General features: G+C 44.5%; 1 protein-coding gene across 3 annotated transcripts in view; it reads left to right on the top strand.

Annotated features, from left to right (window-relative positions):
• rps6kal (ribosomal protein S6 kinase a, like) overlaps positions 1-14,533 on the top strand; it is a 182,660-nt gene that overhangs the window by 150,944 nt on the left and 17,183 nt on the right. For all 3 annotated transcript variants that reach the window (XR_010976484.1, XM_068047782.1, XM_068047781.1), the window contains 3 exons: positions 611-700; positions 3,746-3,904; positions 13,492-13,653. Coding sequence is in view for 2 of the 3 variants with exons in the window: in XM_068047782.1 (XP_067903883.1) it covers positions 611-700; positions 3,746-3,904; positions 13,492-13,653 (411 nt within the window). In the remaining variant the exon portion in view is untranslated. The remainder of the gene's footprint in view (positions 1-610; positions 701-3,745; positions 3,905-13,491; positions 13,654-14,533) is intronic.

Here is a 14,533-nt window from a genome sequence, read left to right as displayed (position 1 = left end):
CTGTGGAGCCTGTCCCAATGGTACAGTTTCTTCCTGTCCCATGAAGTAAAACCGCTCTCTTCCCACTCCCTCAGCCACGTGTGTTACCTCCCTAATCTGTTTATTCCTATGCCAATTTGCATGTGGCTCAGTTAATAATTCAGAGTTTATAACTGTTGGGGTACTAATTTCGTTCCTGGTACTGTCCAAACAGGACCTCTTCCCTACTCTCCGATTTATTGTTGGTCCCAACATGGATCACAATGACTGGGTCCTCTCTCCCCCTCCCTCTCTCCCTTCCTTTTAAGATCCTCCTTAAAACCCACCTCTTTGAGTAAGCTTCTGGTCACTCCTCAGACCATCTCTTTCTTTAGCTCAGTATCCATTTTTTTTCTTTGCCTTTGTGAAGTGCCTTTGATGATCTTTCATACGTTAAATAAATATGTTTTGTGTAACAGAGTTTTGTGGCTTTGTGTTGTTGCATTTATCCAGAACAAGTACATGAGGGCAGTAAACTTGCAAGATTGCATGAGTGAACAGAAACTACTTGCAATCATTGGCGGTTGGCTTTATGGTGAATGGAAACATCCATCAGCTTGTCTTTGTTAATTAAATTGTTTTAAATTTACAGATAATTGATAAGAGCAAACGAGACCCTTCAGAGGAGATTGAGATACTAATGCGCTATGGACAGCATCCAAACATCATTACGTTGAAAGATGTAAGCTGATTGTTTGTTTAATTCTAATTGCTTTTTATCATTTGCAACATTTTTCGAGGCTAATTCTGCAGCACACCTGTGGCAAGTGTTCCTGAAAACTCCTTTTGTCTATTAAACAGGGCTCCTTGAACCCAAGGCAATCAAGTTTCAGTTTGTTTAATTGTGTTTCTGTTATATAGGTCAACTTACTAGCTTGTCACTTCTGTTGGAGTGTACCAGCAAATACATTTGCTTCAGTAATAATGGTGTATTCCTTTGAAGCTAAATTTTAGTATTGATCTTTCTGGCACAGTGTTAATATTTATAGAGAGTTCCTCATAGGAAAGTTGGAAAACCGTTGGTGTAGTGGAACATCACTGTCAAAAACTAGAGTATATTCCTTTGGTACTTCGTGATCAGACATCTTTACTAACACAATTGGAACACCATCCTCACCACCAAGTTCTCCTCCAAGTCATGCACCATCTTGACCCGAATATGTATAGCTGTTCCACCATCATTGCTGGGTCACTACCCTGGAACTCCCTACCTACCTAATGCCTTTGTTGGGCAACTTCAGCACAAGCTGCGCAGAGATTCAAAAAGAAGGCCCACCACCTAGTGAGGGCAAATAGGGTTGGGCAGTACATACTGGCATTGCCAGTTAAAATAATACTGTAAAGTTTGCAGCTATAACGAAAGAGACTCAAATGGACAGCTTAAGCTGTGCCTATACTATAGATAGCCAAATCACGTCTTGTCCAAGATAGCTCTGTACATCCATCTTCACATCCACATCCAGAGGCCCCATACCAAAATGGTTGTTGTGAATGCATGTGGAAGCAGTGTCATTCTCAAAATGTTTAATCGATGCATAAACTCAGATACCGCCCTAATCTTGTTTTTGACTTTGCTTTACTCTGTAAGGTAGCCATAAATCAGGTAGTATCAATGCAGAGTGGTACCCTGCACATCCCCAACCACTCTTCCACTCCGCGTTTTGGCTGGGACCTGAAACTCAAGTGGTACTGCTACTTTTGGATTGCTTTGAATAGTATCAATATAACTGCCTTCGAAAACCTGTACAGGTTGATAAATTTCTCTTCAAAAATTGTAATTGGTAAAATTTGGGATAGATTTTCCAGTGACTTTGTCTTTAGAATGATGTCCAACCCATCAGCTTGGAGAACGAGTCCAATTATAACCCGTAGGGCAGTATTTAATGGAGGTGTCTGGAATCTCGCCCGCCAGCTGAAGAGCCAGTGAGAGTCCCGCATCGTCTCTTTGCGGGAAAGCCCGCCATGTTACATGCCAATCAGGCACTTTATTGGGCAACAGCCTTCCTTGGGATTAAAGACCCTGGGGATGGAAGTCCCGCCTGCTGAGAGCTTCTGGCCAACCAGAGACCTGCTGCCAGTAATGCACTCATCAATGAATCCAGGCCACAGGTGGGAGGGGTTTCACAGGGGAGGAGGTTTTGGAGCGGGGTGGGGGGGTGACTCAGCAGCTACCTCTGCACCCATCCCGATGCCAGGTCCCTTAATTAGGCACTGAGACCCCTTTAAATTAGGCCACCACTCTCCCACCTATAGGAGCCGGCAAGCAACCCACATTGGTTTGCTTGTCATGCTTCCTGCTTGGCGACAGGCCCGCCTGACGCTGAGCTAATGGCAGTGGCATGAGGCCCTTAATTGAGGTGGCGGTGGGGTCCCCACCCACCACCATCCTGCCCAATTAAATGCTCCCTCGCCTTGGAGAGCATAAGATCCACCCCGTAATGTGGCATTGTTTGATTTTGGTAGCCCTTGGATTAAGTGTCTCTTCCCCCATATCAGTACTTGGGCATTGGAGTTTAAGGTGTACTACAAGGAAATCTACAGGTCCTAAAGCAATTGTTCTGCTACATCCATGCAGATATTGAACACACATGTGAAGAGGAATATTATTCAAAAATGATTCTTAATTTTTAATCAAAATCAAAAAGTGCACACAATGTAAGGGGAAATGCAGACTAGATATTTACATGGAAATTCCCTAGCAGGAGAGAGAGGGAGGGAAGGAAGGAATATCTGAGAGCAAGTCAGGGTCTGGCAAAATTTCTGGCTGCAGCCTCTTAAAGATTTCCCTCAAAATTACAGCAATGAAGCACTGTTCAATGCAACCATTTAGATTTAGGTAGATTGGCAACATTTGGGTTGTTCTCCTTGGAGAAGAGAAGGTTGAGAGGAGATTTGATAGAGGTGTTCAAAATCATGTGTCTCGACAGAGTAGGTAGAGAGAATTTGTTTGTTTTGGCAGAAGGGTCGAGAACAAGAGGGCACAGAATTAAAGTGATTGGCAAAAGAACCAAAAGCAACATGAGGAAAAGTTTTTATTATACAGTGAATAGTTCTGATCTGAAATGGCTTGCCTGAAAGGGTGATGGAGGTAGATTCAATTGTGGCTTTCACTCATATAAGTGCCTGAAGGGGAAAGATTTGCATGACTATGAGGAATGGGCAGGGGAATAGGACTACCTAAATTGCTCTTCGAGAGCCAGCATGTACTAAACAGGCCGAGTGGCGGCCTCCTGTGCAGGATCAATTCTATGAAGTCACCAATGTCACTTTAATATGTGGCCTAATGACTGTCTGGATGACAGAACCTGGGAATAGATCAGCCACCTGCCCTGTTAGCTAATGAGTCATGTATGCTCAATGGGAAATCCAACAAGTGGATAAAGTATCTGGTGGGATGCAGGTAATGTGAGCGTGTTGACGGATTCTCTGAGTGTATATATCTATGTATGTGCAACTGCATAAATGTATTGTGTTTTTGTAGACGTTAATTGTGTCTGTGTATCTATGTAATTTTAAAAGTACGTGCCTAGTTTTTCCCCCAGAGAATGCCATCAACTCCGTGTTAACCTATAGTAGTTGAGCATTGCCTACACTAGGATTGGGTTATATTTTGTATCCAAATAATGCTGTAAATATAACTATATATTAAATTTAAAGGTTTTTTTTAGGAGGGGTTTTGTGGCAGACATTCTAACATAATTTGATGGTTGCTGTTTTGCGTGCACAGGTATATGATGATGGCCGATATGTTTACCTTGTCACTGAGCTATTGAAAGGGGGTGAGCTGCTCGATAGGCTCCTTCGGCAGAAGTACTTTTCAGAAAGAGAAGCCAGTGCTGTACTATTCACAATAACAAAAACAGTGGAATATCTTCACTGCCAAGGGGTAAGTTCTTAAGTTTGTAGCAAATCATAATTCACCTGAGCCTTAGCCTACATGTGTGGCATAATTGTTTTAAGATTTTGTTTTAGTGTAAAAATGCAAATCTATGTACGTAGAAAAATTATGTCCTGTTTGTCTTGAACACCTTGAATACAGCTCATTTCTTCTCGGTGTTAAATTCACTGAAGGTTTGACGCTGCTTTTTTAATCATTGAAATGTGTGAACAATGCTTTTTTTTTTGAATGAAGAAAGGCCAATCTTTGTTTTGGTTCCATCTTCTAATAGTCAGTAAAATGTTTTAAATTTGAACCTTTATTGGTGAACAGTTGTAAAACTCTTGTCTCATGAATGCACAAAAGTGCAACATTTAAGTCTTTAATCTGCATTTTACAATTACCATGTTGAGATTTGCAAGGCGATGCTCGTGACATTTTGTTTTGGCATCAATATTACAGATTCAGCAGTAATATTAGAAGTGCTGAAGTCCACTACTACAGCATGAAGTTATTGCCTCATGACTTAATGATTGAATAATTGCTGTTATTGTGTTTGCTACCTATCGGAATGATAGTAATTCACCAGACCATTGTTGTGCTGTTCCTCCGCTCAGTCCAGCTACACACTTTCACTAGTTGCTCATGGAGTATAAGTGCTTAAGAGGTGGAATGGGTCATTTAAATCCAAATATTGTTTAATGCTATTGATTATTATTCAAGGATTGTAAAATCACCAACATGATGCTCGAGTAATAGTAGAAGCATTGTGCAGTTAGGAACTGACAGTTCAAGACATATTTTGCATGCCCAGGAGAAAAAGGGATTTGTGGCAAAATAATATTGCTTAATACCTAGAAAGTTCTCTGGCAATTATCCTGCATAACTATAGCAGAGTCAGACAAACAGAAACCCGTTACATGAACTGCAAAGACTTGGGCTTTTGTGCATCATGGATTAGCCCACTCAAGATTAATTAGCTATGTGTTTCTAGGTAGTCAACTCCCATTGTCCAATTGTATATTTGAAAATAAGGAGTTAAATTATGAGAGAGCCCATCTTAATCAAAAGACTCATTGACATGTGCACGCCCACGCACCTGTACATAGATTAGTATGGTAACTTATTAATAATTTGGCGTTTATTACAGCATATCATGTGTTAGTTGTATTTTCAATATGACCACAATTAACAGGATTAATGCAGCAATGGCTGAGGGCAGGGGAACAATGAAGATCTCGTTAACTCAGCACACCTAGGTTACGGCTAGCTCCCATTTCTGAATTTCACTGCATCATCATTCCCCATGTAAGTTATTGGTTTTACTAAAGGGAAATCCTGTTTGACAAATTTATGCGAACGTTTTGAGGATGTAACTAGTAGGGTAGATAAAGGGGAACCAGCAAACGTAGTATACCTCGATTTCAAAAGGGATTTGGTAAGGTGCCACACAAAAGGTTAATAGGCAAAATAAGGGCTCATGGAGTTGGGGGTAATATAGTAGCATGGATAGAGGATTGGTTAACAGACAGGAAGCAACAAGTGGGCATAAATGGAGCATTTTCGAGTTAGCAGGCAGTAAATAGTGGCATGCCACAAGGATCAGTGCTGGGGCCTCAGCTATTTACAATCTATATTAATGACTTAGATAGAGACAGAGTAATGTATCTAGGTTTGCTGATGATACAAAGGTATGTGGAAAGGTAAGCTGTGAAGAGGACACAGAGGCTGCAAAGAGGTATAGACAGGTTAAGCGTGTGGACAACAAGATGGCAGATGGGATATAATGTAGGGAAGTGTGAAGTTATTCACACTTCGGTCATAAGAATAGAAAAGCAGAATATTTTTTAAAGACCGCAATTGTTGACAACGCGATCGGTAGGTGGCGCTGTTTTGGCACATGCGCAAATACAGCATGTGCCACGAAAACGTCACAGCTTGCGACTGTAGCAGCTGCCAGGACTAAAGATGGCGCTGCTCAAAGAATCACAGAGATGAAACCTGACAAACACGTGGCAGAATACAATGGCCGGAGTGAGAGAGTGGAGCGGGCCGGGGAGATGAGCGCGGGGGCCGGGGAGATGAGCGCGGGGAGACCAGCGGTAGCGGTGCCGAGGGGGGGGGGGGGGGAGGGAGAGGGAGGAGAAAGAGGGAGAGGGGGAGGGGTAAGGAAGGGGGCAGGGAGAGAGCTGGGGGAGAGGGAGGAAGGGGAGAGAGTGGGGGGGGAGCAGCGGAACGGAAGAAGAGTGCCTTTTTCTGTGCATGCGCCATAAACACAACAGCAAAAGACTTACTGGCCAGTCCCTGGACCCGGTGACACCAAGGTCTTCGCACGCTCGCTCCCCGCGGCTCTCTACGGCCTCTCGCTTCCGGCCCTCTCCATTCAGCCGTTCCCTCCAGCTGCGGATGCCCAATCCAGTTGCTTTCTCCCCTACCCAGTTGCTTTCTCGACTTCTCCACAGTACTTCAGGCATTGCAACTGTTTGGTCCCTGCATTTTGCATGCTCCCTCTCCCCACCCCTCCCCGCTCTCCCCACCCCTCCCCCTCTTCACCCACCCCTCCCTCTACCCCCCCACCATAGTTGAATATCTGAAGTGCAGTTGCAAAGTCGGGGAAATAGCATGCAAAACAAAACCTCAACAATTCTGGGTTTAATTATTGAAAAGTTTTATTAAGTTCATTAAGTATCCGAGGAACTGCTGTGCATGGATACATGAGTGTTGTGTCCAGCATTCCCGTTAGACAGACAGGCCGAGTCTCTGCTATGCACAGCTAAAGAGATTGTTCTTGGAGAGCCTTGTGGTGAATAAACGCTTGGCTCTCTATTCCACTGCTGTATTGTCCATGTGAAGAAGGCAAAGTCACAAGAGTCTGAGCTCAGTCTATTCTTGGTGAATGTTCCCCAAGCGCATCCCAATGTGCATTCCCAATTCATCCATAAATGCAATGTTCCTTTCCACATCGTGATGAGCTCCGCAGCATGATCTAGTTGCCTTCGTTGCTTGAATGCTGACCTTAAGTCTCAAGGATTGTTTTCTCGACGGCATGTTTTACATGAAAAGAAATAAAGCAAATCAGAGTCAGAGCTTGCCTCCCTCCATCCACTGAAATTACTGTTGTGCACACCTTTTTAAGTTCTGCAGTGAAGGCACCAATTGATAACGTCGCCAATGAAGCACTTATTACCCACCTCAGATGCAGGAATCAGCACATCCTTGTGTCCTCTCCCGCACTACCTCCTTTGCTTGAATGCCGTCCTTAAGTGTCAAGGATTGTTTTCTCAAGGGCACGTTTTACATGAAAGGAAATAAGGAAAGAACATCAGTGTCAGAGCTTCCCTCCCTCCAATGAAATTACTGTTGAGCATGCTTTGTGTTCTGCGGTAAAGGCATGTACTGATAACACCGCCAATGAATCACTTAGTACCCACCTCAGCTGTAGGAGGCAGGATGATGTTACTGCCCCTATCTCGTGATGGTTCAATGCTGCTCTCAGGGAAAACATGAATGATGTGAGGGTGCTGGAAAAGAAGCACATTTCTTTTGGGCTATGAACATAAAGCTGGCCATTTAGCCCAGCAGTTCCCTGCCAGTGGTTATGTTACTCGTGCGTCTTTCCATCCATTCCCATTTAATCCTGCCTACTACTATCACCAGTTGTGTTCACAGCAAGAGCATTCACATTTCTGCTACCACTGGACACGGCATGCTTGTTTCTTTTAGTGCTCAGTCTCTTCTTGCTGAATGTTCCCCAAGTGCTTGACCCCTTTGGACGCCCTCTCTGCTTGACAGGCAGCAACTGGCAATTGCGGAGTCTCACAAGGCTCTGCATGGTTGTTTCAACGTCGGATGGGGAAACAGGTGGCTGTGTGTCCATGAGCACTGCCCTGATGGGTGTAGGAGCAGGTAACTGTGTGCCCATGAGCACTGCCCTGATGGGTGTAGGAGCAGGTAACTGTGTGCCCATGAGCACTGCCCTGATGGGTGTAGGAGCAGGTAACTGTGTCCATGTGCACTGCCCTGATGGGTGTAGGAGCAGGTGACTGTGTAACTGAGCAGCAAGGAGAGGGTACCGCAGGTAGGGGAAGTGGAGATTTGAACAGGCAGGCATATGTATGGTCCATCAGATCATTAGGCCAGGGGGTGAGACGCTCAGGATCCAGGGTTTGTGACACGTGACTGATGTCCAGCGCGCGGCCACCTCCATCCGAAGGTGCTTCCGGGCAATTGTTGGGCATAGTAAATGGCTCCATCTCATCAGCCAGTCCTTGCTGCCAGCGGAGAGTCTGTTGCCGCAGCCAGTCCAATCTCCTCATGAATGCTGCCGTTCCACTCTACAGAACGGCCTGTTGTAGCTGGTACAATTGATCTGAAAGCAAGCGGTATTTTTCATTGTGGCTGAGGGGCCTTGGCTGTTCCTCTGTAATCACAATGGCAGCAGCCATGCCTGTCGTCGTTGGTGTCTGAGATGCACGCCAGCGACAATTGGGGGCGAGCCTGTCCAAAGGCAGACCCAGATGCCTCTGCACAACAACAGCATGTTTGCAGGGCAATAAAGTCTGAATGGAGAAGATGCAGCTGCAGGTAGCCTGGCCATCATATATCTGCAGTGTGTACTGTTTGGCGCCAGAAATCACAGTCACTGTGCCTTCATCCTGCTACATGCGGTGGCCCAGACAATGGAAATGTTTTCAGAGCAACTCACAACAGGGACTGGAGAACATGTGGTGGCCCAGACAATGGAAATGTTTTCAGAGCAACTCACAACAGGGACTGGAGAACATGTGGTGGCCCAGACAATGGAAATGTTTTCAGAGCAACTTACAAAGGCAGAGCAACTTACTTTGGAACAATCTCCTGTGTCAAATAAAAATGAAGCAAGTCTCCAAAACGAATAAATAATTCAGATAAAATGCGAGAAAATGCCCGACGAAACCTCCCCTCCTTCCACTTTCAAAAAGTCGCGCCGAAGCTTTGACGCATGCGCAGAGGCCAAACTGGCGCGTCGGCGAGGAAGACGAAATAACGCGATGACGTCATCTGCGCATGCGCACAACGGTCCTGGTAAGCCGGACCACAGCGCATGCGCAGAGATGAGGAGACTGTGTGCGCATGCGCTTACCACGTCATCTGCGCATGCGCAAAGCGGTCCTGGTCAGCCGGACCGCAGCGCATGCGCAGGGGGCATGAGACCGTCTGCGCATGTGCGCACCGCGGCGCATCCTGATGACGTGTCCGATGAAGTAGCGTTGTCATGAATTACTTTGTTTTTTAAAAGGTGTGAATCTTGTAAGTGTTGATGTTCAAAGAGACTTGCGTGTGCTTGTACAAGGAAAGCAGCAAGTTAACATGCAGGTACAGCAAGCAATTAGGAAGGCAAATGACATTGCAAGGGGATTGGAGTACAGGAATAAGGATGGATATACTTGCATTGGAGGCAGTTCAGTGAAGATTGGTCCTTGGATGAGGGGGTTGTCCTATGATAGGCTGAGTCAATTGGGCCTGTATTCTCTGGAGTTTAGAAGAATGAGAGATGATCTCATTGAAATATACAAGATTCTAAAAGGGCTAGATAGGGTCGACACAGAGATTATTGCCGCTGGTTGGGGAATCTAAAACACTGGGGTACAGTCTCAGGATAAAGGACCGATCATTTAGGATTGAGATGAGGAGAAATTACTTCAATCAAAGAATTGTGAATCTTTGGACTTCTCTATCCCAGGGGTTGTGGATGCTCCATCGTTGTATACATTTAAGGCTGGGATAGACTGATTTTTGGTGTCTCAGGGAATCGAGGGATATGGCGAGTGGGTGGGAAAGTGGAGTTGAATCCTAAGATCAGCCATGATCGTTTTTGAATGGCAGAGCAGGCTCGATGGGCCGTATGGTCTACTCCTGCTTCTGCTTCTTGTGTTGTGTTCTATAAAGGATGGACCCCACTGAAATACTACATTCAGAATGATCTTCGGATGTATTGTTCGACTGGATACTTGCTGAACACACCAGATCCATTCACACTTTAACTGTAGTGCAGTGCAAAATGGCTGCTCATTACGCTGACATTGCAATTCATGTAAATGCAGCCTGAATCCAGAGTCAGGGCCTGATCTGACACCAGAGTGAAGAGGAGGCAGTTTTGCTCGGCTTTGTTTCAGATTGCTTTTTTTTTCTTAATTCATTCATGGCATGTGAGCATCGCTGGCTAGGCCAGCATTTATTGCCCATCCCTAATTGCCCTTGAGAAGGTGGTGAGCTACCTTCTTGCACCACTGCAGTCCTTGGGGTGTAGGTACACCAACAGCACTGTTAGGAAGGGAGTTCCAGGATTTTGACCCAGTAACAGTGAAGGAACGGCGATATTGCTCCAAGTCAGAATGGTGCATGGCTTGAAGGGGAACTTACAAATGTTGGTGTTCCCATGCATCTGCTGCCCTTGTCCTCCTAGGTGATAGAGATCACGGGTTTGGGAGGTGCTGTCAAAGGAGCCTTGGTGAGTTACTGCAGTGCATCGTGTAGATGATGCACTCTGCTGCATTGGTGATGAAGGGATTGAATGTTGAAGGTGGTGGATGGGGTGCCAGTCAAGCGGGCTGCTTTGTCCTGGATGGTGTTGAGCTTCTTGGGTGTTGTTGGAGTTGCACCCATCCGGGCAAGTGGACAGTATTCCATCACATAGGGAGTCAGAAGGTGAGTTTCTCGCTGCAGAATTCCTAGCCTCTGACCTACTTTTCTAGCCACAGCATTTATGTGGCTGGTCCAGTTCACTTGGTCAATGGTAACCCCTCGGATGTTGATAGTGGGGGGATTCAGCGATGGTAATGCCATTGAACATCAAGAGGAGATGGTTAGATTCTCTATTGTTGGAGATGGTCATTGCCTGACACTTGTGTAGCATGAATGTTACTTTCCACTTATCAGCCCACGCCTGGATGTTGTCCAGGTCTTGCTGCATCTGGATACTGGCTACTTCAGTATCTGAGGAGTTGCGAATCGTGCTGAACATTGTGCAATTAAAGCGAACATCCCTACTTCTGACCTTATGATAGATGGAAGCAGCTGAAGATGGTTGGGCCTAGAACACTACCCTGAGGAGCTCCTGCAGTAATGTCCTGGAACTGAGATGATTGACCTCCAAGAATCATGATCACCTTCCTTTGTGCTAAATATGACTCCAACCAGTGGAGAGTTTTCCCCTGATTCCCATTGATTCCAGTTTTGTTAGGGCTCCTTGATGCCATACTTGGCGAAGTACTGCCTTGGTGTCGAGGGCGGTCACTGTCATCTCACCTCAGGAGTTCAGCTCGTTTGTCCATGTTTGGACCAAGGCTCTAATAAGGTCAGGAGCTGAGTGGCCCTGGCGGAACTCAGACTGAACGTCAGGGAGCCGGTTATTGCTGAGCAAGTGCCACTTGATAGCACTGTCGATGACACCTTCCATCACTTTGCTGATAATTGAGAGTGGACTGATGGAGCGGTAATTGGCCGGGTTGGATTTGTCCTTTTTGTGGAGAGGACATACTTGGGCAATTGTCCACATTGCCGGGTAGATGCCAGTGTTGTAGCTGTACTGGAACAACTTGGCTAGGGGTGCAGCTAGTTCTGGAGCACAATTCTTCCTTACTATTGCTGGAATCTTGTCGGGGCCCATAGCATTTGAAGTATCCAGTGATTTCATCTGTTTCCTGACATCACATGGACTGAATCAGATTGGCTGAAGACTGGCATCTGTGATGCTAGGGACCTTAGGAGGAGACTGAGATGGATCATCCACTCATCACCTCTGGCTGAAGATGGATGCAAATGCTTCAGCCTTGTCTGTTGAACTGATGTGCTGGGCTGTCCCATTTTATTTTTATTTATTGATACAGCACTGAAACAGGCCCTTCGACCCACCAAGTCTGTGCCGACCATCAACCACCCATTTATACTAATCCTACATTAATCCCATATTCCTACCACATCCCCACAATTCCCCTACCTATACTAGGGGCAATTTATAATGGCCAATTTACCTATCGACCTGCATTGTTGAGGATGGGGATATTTCTGGAGCCTCTTCCTTCTGTTAGTTGTTTAATTGTCCATGATTGGTTGTGGCAGGACTGCAGAGCTTAGATCTGATCTGTTGGTTGTGGAATCGCTTGGCCCTGTCTATCACATGTTGCTTCCGCTGTTTGGCATGCAAGTCGTCCTGTGTTGTAGCTTCACCAAGCTGACCCATTTTGAGGTATGCCTGGTGCTGCTCCTGGCATGCCCTCCTGCACTCTTCATTGAACCAGGGTTGGTCCCCCGGTTGTGTTGCCGCTGACCTTGAGAAAGCTGCCCACAAAGATTTAATCTCTGGCATGGATTTCCCCTTTCCTGATGTCAATTTGAATCTGATGCCAAGTCAAAGGGACCTCTAGATGTTTAACAGTGAGGTCATTCAGCAGGGGAAGCAGCCAATCACATTGAAATGTTCTCCCGACAGCAAACCAGGAAGTAAATTACACCGATTATCCATCATTTATTAATTTTCTACAGACAGCAAAATGAAAATTGGGACATACCCATGGGGTTAAGATAGGTGAAAAATTTATTATAATCTTGAAAAATTATTAATATATGGAGTATTTATCATAATGGAGAAATTTGACCAACAAATATAAAATTAGTTTTTCAGGCCAGAGAGGATGCTCAGTGTTAATTATGATCTTAACTTATTGTTAACAACCTAGTTACACCTCATTGGGCAAGATGTAACTTTTTCAAAGGTTCTTACAGCAAAACTACTAACGTAAACGTTCAGTGATTTCTAATTGATGTCAATCTGCGGGCACTTCAACAGCTTACCCTATGCGAAGCATAGAATCACTGACAGCAATTGCGGGATTTTCGCATTTAACTGTCAACTCCAAATGTTGCTATCCGTTTCAGAGGATTAATGACGACAACCGCTGACAGCTTCACCATCGTTACTACTACAAGATCCAGGCTTATAAAGGAACGCCAATAAAAACCCTTTTCCGTATTGCTCATAATGACTTTTAGAAAGAACGTGATGAAAGAAGGAGGCCACAAAGCCCCTTGAGCCTTCTCTGCCATTTCTTCTTGCCCTATCCCCTATATCTCTTGATTCCCTTAGTGTCAAATAATCTAAAGCTGGTGCACTCTATTCATTTCTTTCGTGTTAAATAAACTGAATTTGGATCGTATGTCACTACTGTGTTCTCAGGAGAGTGCTAGGTTGAATCATGTGCATAATGATTTCAAGTTGGAACATTTCAAAAATGTGAAGTTTATTTCATTTGTTTTAAACCCCATATTTAGCAAATTAATGTGTGAACCATTTTTCTGCAGAAGTTGTTTTAGTTGCAAAATATATTTGCTGGTGTTCCTTTTTGGGAACCATATTTTATGCACAGACCTATAAAAATGTCAACCTGTAACAGAAACGCAAAATATTTCCTGTTCAGATTGTGTGGAATTTCATCGAGGGGTCACCTCTATAAAACTTGCTGCAAATGTTGGTAATGTTCCTACGATATAAATAATCTTTCAGTGCCCCTGATGAAATGTGTAAATAATCTTTGTGTTTTGTTTCATTTTATATGTAGGTTGTGCACAGGGATTTAAAGCCAAGTAATATTTTGTATATGGATGAATCTGGTGATCCCGAATCTATCCGGATATGTGACTTTGGATTTGCTAAACAGCTGCGTGGTGAGAACGGTCTGCTTATGACCCCATGTTACACAGCCAACTTCGTGGCTCCTGAGGTACGCCAACACTCCACCTTACCTGTTGCAGTTTATCGGAGTAAAAGAAACTGACACTTTATTTATTAACTGTTAAGGACAGCAAGGCCTCTCACCTACAATGTGGGATAAGTTTATAAAACTGCTAATCAGTTTAACATCCTTTAACTTACTGTTCTGAAGAGTGGAACTCTGGATTATTTCTGTAGTAGATGTCAATGCTCTGGATGGAAACTTACTGATAGCAAAATGTAACTGAGATTAAATCTCACCAGAGGCCCAAGCTACATGTGCTGCCTTGGCAATGTAGCCCACCTATGCATTTGGTGGTAAGCCTCTTGCCTCTCAGTTAGAAAGGTTTGGATTGACTTCCCACTCCAGCAACTTGAGCACATAATCTAAGATGATACTTCAGTGCAGTATTGAGGTGATACTGCACAGTTGCAAGAGCTGTTTCTCAGATGAGGTATTAAATTGAGGCCCCCTCTGTTCTCTGAAGTGGACATAAAAGATTCCATGACACTATTTGATGATGACCAGGGGAGTTCTCCCAGTGTCCTGACCAATATTTATCCCTCAGTTAACATAATTAAAACACTTTGAGCCAAATCTTCCTGAAAAAATAATGGCACAATTGTCCAGCACATTCAGGGGAATGAAGCGATACAGTGAAGTGCACATCTCCAAAACCCGCTAGTTGATTTTTTACTGTGCTGTTTGCCTCATTCAAACTGCATCTCACCTTTAGCTTTCCTGTTAGTTTTGCTGAATTTGCCCATTAAACTCACTGTCAAAAGTTGGGGCTCATAATTAATGGCCTAATTACCCTTTTAACAAGGTGATAATTCTTAATGCAATGCTAATCAATCTCTGTATCCCAGAAAATTAACAATTTAACCTT

Source organism: Heterodontus francisci, chromosome 15 (genome assembly GCF_036365525.1).
Source record: "Heterodontus francisci isolate sHetFra1 chromosome 15, sHetFra1.hap1, whole genome shotgun sequence".
In the NCBI taxonomy this organism is placed as follows: Eukaryota; Metazoa; Chordata; class Chondrichthyes; order Heterodontiformes; family Heterodontidae; genus Heterodontus; species Heterodontus francisci.
Note: the sequence above shows the minus strand (reverse complement) of the source record. Positions and strands in the feature narration are given on the sequence as shown.